Source organism: Lemur catta, chromosome 8 (genome assembly GCF_020740605.2).
Source record: "Lemur catta isolate mLemCat1 chromosome 8, mLemCat1.pri, whole genome shotgun sequence".
NCBI lineage: Eukaryota > Metazoa > Chordata > Mammalia > Primates > Lemuridae > Lemur > Lemur catta.
Genome location: NC_059135.1, coordinates 55,401,217 through 55,413,353, shown reverse-complemented (window position 1 = coordinate 55,413,353; position 12,137 = coordinate 55,401,217). Strand labels below are relative to the sequence as shown.

At 39.4% G+C, this 12,137-nt stretch overlaps 1 protein-coding gene across 1 annotated transcript in view; it reads left to right on the top strand.

Moving 5' to 3' along the window:
• MYO3B (myosin IIIB) overlaps positions 1–12,137 on the top strand; it is a 373,253-nt gene that overhangs the window by 167,230 nt on the left and 193,886 nt on the right. The window contains exons 17-21 of the mRNA XM_045560289.1: positions 6,211–6,337; positions 7,113–7,323; positions 8,186–8,333; positions 9,611–9,764; positions 10,978–11,066. Of these exons, the coding sequence (XP_045416245.1) occupies positions 6,211–6,337; positions 7,113–7,323; positions 8,186–8,333; positions 9,611–9,764; positions 10,978–11,066 (729 nt within the window). The remainder of the gene's footprint in view (positions 1–6,210; positions 6,338–7,112; positions 7,324–8,185; positions 8,334–9,610; positions 9,765–10,977; positions 11,067–12,137) is intronic.

Sequence of the window (12,137 nt, the reverse complement as noted above, 5' to 3'; positions counted from 1 at the left end):
GACTGAATCAGAATATACATTTTAGCAAGATGTTCAGGGGAACATCAAAATAGGTGAAGTACTGTTGTGAGGACCATGTGCCAATGAATTGTTATCATTGTCTTCAATTTACTATGCCGGTAATAACAAATACCAAAGCAACACTGCTTTTTCCTGAGTTGAGGGTTGTTCCAACCATTAAAGTGAATTGTGAATAGGAGTACAGAAATATGTAGGTTACACCCAAGCCACAGAAATATATTTATGCAGATAGCTTCTTGGACACCAAGACAAATTAATTATAACCCTTTCAACTTTCTTGCCGTTGCTTCCTTCTCCATGGTACACAGTTGCACATTATTAACTGTAGCTCTAAGTACTGTACTACTCTTATCATCCTAGATACAGGCTGTCTCTATTAAATATATGCTAGGGGTGACAGACAATATTTATACCCCTTGGCTCAAATATTATTCTGTGATACATTATGTCATAGTTTCTGGGCTTCATGCCATCAATTTTGCAAAATATATAGATTCTTTTGCTTTTCCAACAAAGGGGGTGAATGATTAGGAGGTAGGTGAGAGTGTTAAATCTTAAGGGATTAGATTACAAGACACTCCAGTTACCCTGGGACAGCCACTCCAGATAAAGGATTGCTTCTGTAATCCAATGAGTTTGGCTAGCCCTTCCCTCCCCTGCATGGTTGATTTCAGTCATAATAACACCTTTTTTTTCCCCCTAGCCAGCTGTTAATTTTCTCTGTCAGCCTCCCACAGACTTTAAGCTGACAGACAGTGGAAAATCCCAAAGGTCAGATAAAAATAAAAATATATTTCCCTTGGCTCCTTAGAGGAGAGCAATTAAACAGGTTCCAGCATTGTTAAAGGACCTTTATGCTTATTAACTTATAGACCTGCTTTTTATCAAAGAAGAGTCAAAGCATGGTAGAGATGGCAATAGAGCAATTTAAAATCACCTGGGTCATGCCAGAGTGTTTGGAGGCATACTTCCTTAAAAGGGTACAGGAACCATAGAGAAGTCAGGGTTAATAGTAATTATTAATAGGGTTAATATTTTGCTTTTGGTGAATACAGAGATGGTTACAGAATACTATGAAGAGATTGGTCCTAGCTCTAAAAGAAAGTATATAATGGTGCTGTTCTAATAATAGAAATGTACTGCTAATAATAATAAAACAGATGCTGTTTTAGGATAAACAACATTAAAAACTGTTAAAATCTATTTTATGATAACAACATTAAAAGCAACATTAAAAACAAGAAATTAAGTATGTTCAGCATATGTCCTTGAAGTACGCCATGGCTAACCTCTGTGGGAAAAAGGTACAATAGAAATGAATGAATGATTGTATGAATGAATATGAAAAGAAAGAAAAATAACAATGGTGAGCATTCTTAATTTGTGCATGGGCTGGACTGTTCTGAATAACCAGAATGTAATGGTAGGGGTGTGTGTGTGTATCTTTCTGTCTTCACCATATCCCATATTATTATAATTCATACTGAAAGTAAAGCAATTTATGTCAGTTAGCAACCTTGGAAATGAAGGGAAGAGGCTGGATCTTGTTTCTCTGACCCTGAATTCTGTGGTTCTATCTCTACAGACAACCTGTTTTGCTTACTTTATGTTGTTCAGCTTACTTTATGTTTATAAAATCAAAGTACTGTGAATAAATTCAGAAAGATTCTTTGAATGCAGTCAGGCAGCAGAGGCCAAATGGCTGATGTAACAGAACTTCCTCTTAGGTTTTTCTGGCAGACATCTCTAGATAGAGCTTAAATGAACTGGTCAATTTGTTAAAATTATGGTTCTTGTCTTTTCTTATAATGTCACTAGTTCCCTGCAGGAATTCCTTCTGTTTTTCCCAAACCCTTACAGCAAAATTATGAGTAGCAAACCTTAGTGTGGACTCAGGAGCATGAATTTTAATTCTGGGACACCAGCCAAAAGTATCTGGAAGAACATTTGACCCTGAGTTTATTGTAAAGAAACTTCCCTGGTGGAGGAGTTTTCCACTAATGATGATGGCTCCTTGCACAGAGGTTTGGGGGATTATACCTGAAATCCTATTGTGAAGATTGTAGTTTTCAACTGTTATTTCAGAAGCCAAACCATACTATTTTTGTTCATACTTGTCTTGCTGGTAGGAATTATCATAACATGTTAGATAAATTGAGTTTTAGATGTGTTTATATTTGATGTTAGTTGAAAACTTTTTGGACAGATGATCTATATGATGGTCAAGATTGAACATATATTGCAGATCTCTGGATGCAGAGGTTAGGGAGAAGCCTTTAAGACCAAGGCAAAATTTCTTCCCTCTCTTCAAAATAGATTATGAATTGAGAGAGTACTGCTGGAGAGAGATTGAAGGGTTATGTGTTAAAGTATAACTTGGGAGTCTTGAGGATTTCCAATGTCTTGATGACAGATAATATGATACCTCTGAGTTTTAAGAAGCCAAATGTTGTGAGCTTCTGCAAAGGAGACTGAGTAAAGGCATTGGAATATAGCCCATAGGGAGAAGGCCCTTCAGCTTATTCTATTACAATGCTTATGGCAGAACTGGTGAAAAACTAAAGAGACTTACAAAAAAAAAAAAAAAAAAGACAGTAAAGAGAGACTGGGAGGGAAAGTAAATTCCTAGGGAGACACCAGAGAAACAGTGATCTGCCATGCTGGTCAGCCAGGCAAGGGTGATTTCCTGAAATCAGCACCAGCCTAGCAAAGAAAACCAAGGTTCTTTTCAACTTGCAACTTAACCTCAACTCTATTTAGGGACTACCTGTGTCAGTGAAGGAAATGTCTTCTGAGAAAAAGAGATGTAGCTAAGACCATATATCCTACAATGGGGCTTTGATGGAGAAATGCTTTCTCTTCTCCACTTTTGCTGGTTGAGGGAAACTGAATTCATACTCATCAATGATAGATTGAGAAACCCAGTTGGAGGACTTGTTAGTCTTCTTGAGTGAGGGTATCCCATTTTATCACAGAAAGTTGGAAATTCGTAGAAAGAAAAAGAGGTAGCTGCATAGCAAGATTCTGTAGGAAAGGCAGAGATGTCAGGGAAGGCTGCATAGCAGATGAGGCAAGAGAAAATGGGCAAGGCAAAGAAGGCAAAAAAGCCTTCCCAGGCTGTCTGTGGGGAGAAAAGGAGAGAGATATGATCAAGAAGTTTCAGGGAAGGGATGAGTAATCCCACAGATGGACATACAACTGATTGAATTCTACCATGACTATATATAGGTGATGTTTTGACCTGAGCACAGAGGTGGATATAAGTTCCTAGGTCAGAAACGAAAAACTAATTAACCCAAGGTTAGGAGTAAAGGAGTCAAGGAGGTGGAATAGTCCAGAAATATAGCATAAGGAGCACCCTAAGGCTAGTAACTCCTTAATATATTGAACATTGGATACCCCTCTGTAATTCCCTTTACTAAACCAAGGACGGAGACCCAATCTACCATTAACTTCAGTGATTCACATGGTATTTGAACATAAAAGTTTTTGCTCAAGGTCATAGGTAGTTTTCTACTTTAAATGACTGTCTAGGCATTATGCTGAAGAGGACATTGCCAGAGAAGCAACAGGGTGAGATGCTGGTCTCAAGGATGTGGTCTTTGATAGTCATTTTCTTTGGTGATGATCATCCCAGGGGTGAAATGCCTGAAGGCCTTATGTTGGGAGGTTCTGTGGCTCGTACTGTAATACGTGGTGTATGTGTGTGTGTGTGTGTGTGTGTGTGTGTGTGTTAATTAGAGGAAATACATTTGTTTTCTAAGAGTACTGAGAGTTTTACATAACCTCTTGAGATAACTGGATATAGAAATAGAAGATGTAGAACTAATTGCAAAAGAGTGTCTGTTTTACCCTCTGGGACCTGCCTCCATGGGAAGTCACTGTATGTATTCAGCAAAACTCACACTGTATTGATCAAGGTAATTTGGTGCTGTCATGTTAAATCCAAGGAAGTCCCAGAAAACCCATTTAATAGGTGTTTTCCTTAGCCACTCTTAAGCTGTGTGGTTAAACAGTGATTCTTGAAGTAAAAACATGACATCTTGCCTTTGATTTAGAAGCTGAAAGAAAAACATTTATCTCTAGTAGAAGCCTGGTTTAAAAATCATTTGTCTCTGTAGCATTATCAGGTATCCAGCAGATGTCACTATTACAGTCTGTGTTCCTTTTTCTTTTTTTTTTTTTGACTTTACTAATGTTTACAGGAAGGCTCAATTTGGGGGGCAATATTTTATCAGTGGTCTAATGACAGTTCCTATTAGTTTCCTGCTACGTATAGTACTAACTCAAATTATCTGCCTGAGTGTTTTATGTATAAGTATTTTTTTATCTATCTATAAGCATAACATGCACAAATTTCATGGCTATGTATTTTATTGTTTCACATACAGAAAATGTAATTTTTAAATAAATAAATATGCTTTTTTTTTTACCATTAATGGTATTCAACTTTCAATACAAAAATATGAATTAGATAATCTCAACTTTTTAAATTCATATTTCTGACACCAAATAAGTGGGGTTTTCTTTTATACACCAACAAACACCAGCTGGGTGTCCTACTGTTCAATTCAATTCTAACACTACTTACCTGGATTTCGCATCAGATCCCAGAAGTTAAAGGCTCAGTCCCGCAAGACTGCCCAGACTTCAGACACCAATCACAAGCCCCACACCTCCCGTACTTCTGACTGACTGGCTAATAAATTGGGAGTTCCTACAACCCCTTCTTCGGGTTTGCTAAAATGGCTCACAGAACTCAGGAAAACACTTTACTTATTATTACTGGTTTATTATAAAGGATACAACTCAGGAATAGCCAAATGAAAAAATGCATAAGGCAAGGTATGTGGGAAAGAGTGCAGAGCTTCCGTGCCCTGTGAGCACACCACTCTCCCAGCACCTTCAATATGTCCACCAACCTGGAAGCTCTCTGAATCCCACTGTTTAGGGATTTTTAGGGAGGTTTCATTACATACTCATGATTGATTAATCCTTGGCCATTGGTCATTATCTTAATTTCTGCCCTTCTTTCCTCCCCAGAGGTTGGGGAAAGGGGGACCTGAAAGTTCTAACCCTCTAATCACATGATTGGTTCCTCTGGCAACCAGCTCTCCATCCTGGAGCTATCTAGAGTCCCATCAAGAGTCACCTGATCAGCATAAACTCAGGGATGGCTGAAAGGGGCTTGTTGCAAATAACGAAAGACTCCTAACACCCCTATCACTCAATTATAAGGATTTTAGAAGCTGTTATGCCAGAAACTGAGGACAAAGACCAAATACAGTCCTTTGGTCTACATGAGGGATTGGTTCCAGGATACCCCATTCCCCCTATATACCAAAATCTGAGCATACTCAAGTGCACAGTTGGCCCTGTGGAACCCACATATATGAAAAGTCAGCCCTCCATATATGCAGGTTTTGTATCCCGTGAATGCTGTATGTTTGATCTCCATTTGGTTGTATAAGTGGATCTGTGCAGTTCAAACTCATGTTGTTCAAGAGTCATCTGTATATATTTTTGTCATATAACAATATAATTTCACAGATAATTTCTAGTGAGTCTTTCAAAATATTTCCTGACTTCATAACTATGTACTCCATCCTTTAACTTCAAAATGTTCTAGTAAGCCATCAATGAATGCCCTCCCAACGATTCCATAAAAACTATATTCAAAAGAGGTTAAAGTCAAAAGAGATCTCTTGCTTTAGACAAAAGAGTGAATTTAGAAGCTGGTATTGGTTAGGGTAAAAGTCTAAAAGTGGCTTAAAGAGAAAAGAACATCAGTTCTCTTTTACATAATCATTGCAAGGTAAGGGATTCAGGTTGCAGAACAACTCCATTCCATGTGATTGTTGGTGTAAAGCATCCTTGTCAACAGCATGGCTGAGGCTGGGTTGCTGGGAATTTCACACAGCAATGAGAAAGAAAGCGTGGAGGAGGCATTCTCATTCCTGTAAGGCCTGGGCCCAGAAGTGGCCCACATCATTCTGTTGGCTTCATTGTTAAAATTTAGTTACATGGCCAACTCTTACTACAAAGAAGGTTGGGAAATTTGTCTAACTTTGTGCCCAGGAAAAGGGAGAGAATGGACTTAGGTAGACCACTAGCAGTTTCCACCACAGGATTGATTCATTGGTTTGATTGGCAATGACCTTCATACATGGCTCTTGATGTCCTTTTCAGGAGGTGTACTCAGTGTACAGAATTTTGGCTGGGATTTTGAATATTGGGAACATTGAGTTTGCAGCCATTTCCTCTCAACATCAAACAGATAAAAGTGAGGTGCCCAATGCTGAAGCTTTGGAAAATGGTAATTATTTGATGCTACTTTAATAGTTTTTCAAGACTCTGTAAAATATAATGCAGGTCTTGCTGGTGCTTCTACGACTCTGGATGTTTTCCACTAGTCAGTATTTTCCCCAGGGATGTCCTATGGAACATCAGTGTTCCTTCTATTAGCTGCAAATGATGTTCTGCAGGAAAGAATTCCATGGCAGGTAAATTTGGGCAGTGGGTCTTAACCTTGGCTGCTTTTGAAAGTCATCTACAAACTTTGAATAAAATACAAGAGGTTGGGCCCCACTCTGAATCCACTTACTCAGCATCTGCAGGAGAGAAAGCAGGCATCTATTTGTTTTTAAAGTTCTGCTACAGGCAATTATGGTGACACAAGGAAGGAAAATCCTCACTTATAAAAAACAAAAACTGATTGAAGTAAAATAAAATCTTTTTGTGTTAAATGACAGCACATTTTATAGCCTTTAATATACTGATGTATTTTGTGAGTCTCTAAGGGGAGAAGATAGTCTGCAGCTATTCCTACAACTTATTTGACAAAAAACCATTTCCCCCCTCCTTTTTTTTTTTTTTTTTTTTCATCAGATGCCAGTGAAGAGCTTTCAGAACTGTGTCAGTCTGGATGTTTGTTGGGGTTAAGGACATAGCATTTTTATCTTTGACTCTGAAGTCCTAGGATAGAGCCTGGCACATAGTGAATGTTGAATAAATGCTAATAGACTGAATGAAGAATGAATGAATGAAGGTCTGCCCACATTTCCTAGTGTCATCCTTATTCCTTGTTCCAGCTGCCTCCGTTCTCTGTATTAGCCCTGAAGAGCTCCAGGAGGCCCTCACTTCCCACTGTGTGGTCACCCGGGGTGAGACCATCGTCCGTGCCAACACTGTTGACAGGGCTGCGGATGTCCGAGACGCCATGTCAAAAGCCCTGTATGGGAGGCTCTTCAGCTGGATTGTGAATCGCATTGATACGCTGCTGCAGCCAGACAAAAACATATGGCAAGTTCCCCGGGGAGCAGAGGCCTGGAGAGAGCTGTCACTGCCCCCAGTGTCGCGGCAGTGTCGCTTAGATTTTGCAAGTGGAAGTGTTTGGTCCTCTCTGGGGGTTTTCTTTAGCAAAGCTCTGAAGCCTTCTCCTTTAAAAGACACAGTGAGATCCAGGAGAGCTGAAGTGTTTATACCTGAGAGGTGAATGATTGATGGAGCCATTAAGTGTAGAGTTTAAGAGAACAGGCTTGGCGGGGAGCTGTACAAACTAGGTCCACACTCAATCTTTACAGCTTAATCAGCTGCATGTTCTAAGTCACGGTTTTCTCATCTGTAAAATGAGGATAATAATACTCTCCTCATAGTGTTGTTTTTAGAATCAAATGAGACTTTTCATGAAAAGTTTTAAAGCACAGTATCTTACGTTATTATTACTATTACTTCTATTATACTACTTTTTCTTTCCTAAGCATTAGTGGTTTCCTACATTGTAGAAGAATTGACAACGTCAAATTGGGAAGAGCACTGCTCCAATTAAGCTTTGTGGGTAAATAGGTGGGAGAATAAATAAGCAGCAGCTGCAGCCCCTTCAAACAGAGTGGCTCCTCTTTAATCTGTTTTGTATATGGAGCTTCTGAGTAAGATTTTAAAGGATTCTATAGGTAAAAAAAAAAAGTAGTTGGAAATACTGTTGAAAGATGGAAAGAATAAATTGTTTAAGACACAAACTGTTTCTTCCCTTAGGGGTGGCAAGATGCTGCTTCCCACATGTGGGTGGGTAGATGTGTTGATGAACACTCAGGCACATATATTCTCATCATCTTGAGATGGTTATTTCCTCCCCTAAAGAGCTTTATTCTTCTCTTTCATGCAGTCGTGCAGATGACAGAATGAATGTAGGTATCTTGGATATTTTTGGATTCGAGAATTTTCAGAGAAATTCATTTGAGCAGCTCTGCATAAACATCGCCAATGAGCAAATCCAGTACTACTTCAATCAGCGGGTGTTTGCTCTTGAGCAGGTAATAGTGAACTCTGAAGTAACTAAACCTGCTGGGGGGAAGGTGTCTCCAAGCTGCCCCCAATTTGAAGCAGAAACCCTGTTAGGCTAACAGCTGAAAGATTCTAGAGAAAAAATAGGATGAGAAAAAATAGGTGTCTAAATAAATAAGCAATCTAAATGTAGTCTAAAAAAAGTCTTGATTTCTGTGGAAAGGTACATTTCCTCATGAATGGAGCTGATGACAAGCCAATTATTTAAATCCTGCTTCAAAACTCTTTCATGCATATTTCCCCAAATGCTGCATTCTCTTCTATTTTATTTAGCTGAAAATATCTATGATTGTGTCCAGAATGACACAGGATGATCTTGAATTCAGGACATAGGTTCTTAACTCCTAAGCTAGCCATCTCTATTCCCCATCTTCTATGTACCAAATCCCACAGGAACCGGAGGGGTGTTTCCAGGGAGGAGTAAGATATGTTCTTGGCTTTCTAGAAACAGAAGTCTTTCCCTGATGAGCTTAGTGGTAAATAAAACTAGTGGACCCAAGGATGGGGGCCCTTTTCCTGCAGCAACAGCCTGTGTAGCAGAGACTGCCCACCCAAACCCTTACTTAACCCCCAAGATTCTCTTCTATATGAAATAGTTACAATAACAAAACATTCTTACCAAGCCTCTTGGATGCAGGGACAATTGTTTTAATTCAGGAGTGAGGACACACAAACTATACTGTGATTAGATAAACACAAACTTATTTGAGTAAAAATACCAGCATTGGTTGTATCAGTGGAGCTGGATAAATCTGAATAGCACTCCTCTCCCCACCCACCTCGCACAAAACTTGACCTTGTTTCAGTTCAGGGTCCTTTCATTTATTTTTCCTTGGGAAATCTGGGATTTTTCTAGTTTTCCAGGCATAGGTGACTCCCTTACAGAATCCCTGAAGAAGAGAAGTCTGTTTTCTTCCTGGTTTAAACCATATTCACCAAACTAAATCTTTTTTCAGCTTTATTTCCTTTCTGCGTTAGTTTCTGAATTAGGGGTTACTAAATCTGTGTTTGAGAGACAGCTTTTGGCAGCTTTAGCTGCCTGCCATGGGCCACCTGTAAGTCAGATTAAAACACACAGCTTCAACAGTGTTATATGCAGAAGAGTCCTTTACCACACACATAAAACACACTATTTTCCACATATACATTCAATGTTGCCACACCTAGAAAGTCCATGCCCAAGTATCTGGGTGGTACCAAGCCCGGTTTTGGTGCCAGGAGAGATTCACAGTCCATTTCCCTCCAGATGGAATATCAGAATGAGGGCATTGATGCTGTACTGGTGGAGTATGAGGACAATCGCCCGCTCTTGGACATGTTCCTCCAGAAACCCCTGGGACTGCTTGCGCTTTTGGATGAGGAGAGTCGGTTTCCCCAAGCAACTGACCAGACCCTGGTTGGTAAGTACCTTTTGGAAGAAAGGCGTATGCACTTAGAACAGAACTTGACTCATGTCATCAAATGAGTATACTTTAATGAATTTACCCTATATAGTTTGGCTACCTGGTGGGTTGTAAGAGTATAGACCCTGTTTTTAATGGAATTGAAGTGTGCTGGTAGAATTTGCATATTGAAGCAAACCTATCACCATCCTTAAAGCCTCCTCATTGTCTAATTCCTGCCAAAACAAATACTGTTACCCTATGTTGATATCATTTTTACACCTTCCTTTCCTTTATTTCCCATAACCAGTATTTGCTTTCCCTCCTTTTCGTGTGCTCACCTCATATCTTTGCCTGGACCCTCATCCATCCCTAGTCTGAGTTAGTGCAGAGGCCCTTCTAGCCTCCTGGCTTCCAGGCTCCCACTTTCCGCCTCTACCCTGGACACCTCAGCTAGTTTAGTCTTTCTAAAGCCACTTTCTCATTAGGTTATTGTTATCTACGGATAAAGATAGGGCACTCCTCCTGGCATCGAAGGCCCTGTATTTTTTTACCCCTGTTCCTCTTGAACTCTCCTTCTTCATCTTGCATCTTTAGAGTTTTACATGAGCTTTGTTTCTCACTTAGATTGTGAGATGTTGGGGGACAGTGAAGCCCCAAATCTTGCATCCCTTTAGTGTTTAGCATAGTTCCTCACACATAGTAGCCTCTTAACCATAATAACAGCAATAGTAAAAATTGTTTGTTGAGAGAGGAACAGAAAGTTTCAAGCCTTTTCCCCAGATGGAAAACTGACTTGTGGCAGAGATTCACTTCTAGGAGTTGAAATTGTTACCCTCAGTGGTTTCTTTTTATCTATATTGTCACAAGTTGCCAAAATGAGTTTAAACTAGGGTTATTTGCCTTATGTAGGATATTCTCATGGTTTTGAAGCTAATTGGCAAGGCTGCTGGTATCATCAGTGTCTGTGCTAGGAGTTCTTAGAAACAGCAGGATAACATGCAATCTTAGAGCGCAGCCTGAGACTCAAGACAATACTTAACAACTAAACAAGGATCCAATCATAAATCCCACCATATGACCAATCTTTCTCCACCTTTGTACATACAATGAAAATATCCTACTGGTCTGAGAGCCCTTGTTCTGATTCACTCATGGATGGAGGAGCATGTTTTTGTATGAAAGAACAAGCAATTCATATTGTAACTTTCCAATATGAAAATCCACACAGATAAATTTGAAGATAATCTACGATGCAAGTACTTCTGGAGGCCCAAAGGAGTGGAGCTGTGCTTTGGCATTCAGCACTATGCTGGAAAGGTGAGACACGTGTGGCAGTTATTAGACCTGAATTTGACAAAGGGTAAGCGTTCATATTACCCTGTCTGTGCTGCTCATGAAATTGCTTGCAGATTTCTTTCTTCTTTTAATTCTACTTGAACACCTAATAATAATTCTCAAACTTTCTCAGTGGTGCTGCTCACAGAAAGTTGCCCCTGGCATAGAAGCAATTTCTCGCTGGGGTGGCCCACAGAGTTGCCATCTGCTTCTCACCTGAGGTCTGGCCTAGAACTGACAGCTCTCCAGAGAGCTAACATATTACAGCTTTTTGCAGTGTTTAGTGGTGAATGTTCACATTCTAAAGTCATTTAGAGATGTGTAGGTAATGGAGGAGGGCTAATATCACAGTGGGGCTCAATTTTTAGTACTTTAATCATATGTCTAAGGCCCCCAAAAACGTCCAGATGAAAAGGAAAAAAATCACATCATTATCCAGATGTTAAGTTTTTACAACATTAACTGAAATTTCCACTTCTCATACATTATGCCTCAGTCTCAATTTCAAGTTCCTGAAGCAGATTAGTGACTGATTCAGGAAATTCTCCAGTCCTATAGCCAAAAACTTGTTGCTCATGTTACTCCCAAAGGAGCCATTTGAATTATGGCTAATTGGTTCCTGTGGGGTCTGCTGAGGCCCTAGGTCCAGAAAATGGGTAGGAGTTCAATAAAAGGCATTTTGTATTATTTTGTTGATTTAAGATGTATCAAAATTATCTTTCATGTTTTTATCATGACATTGAAACTAATTTTGCCTGAATAAATGTTGGCTGAAAGGCAATTCTTATACAAGGAAAAGGGATTGTTTTTCTCTACACATAGTACTTTATGGCATCTATTTTGGATCTTTTTTAGAAATTGCAATTCAATTTTTGTCTTTAAATACTTCATTTATCTTAGCATTGATGTCTGACTGCATATTAATGTCCTCCTCTAAGTCTGGGATACCAGAATCTACCCTTTTCCCCTCCCCATTCTTCTCTTCTGTATCATATTCTTGTCCCGTTCCTCTCACCTCTTCTTCCGTCTCTCTGTCCTTTTATACCTATCTCT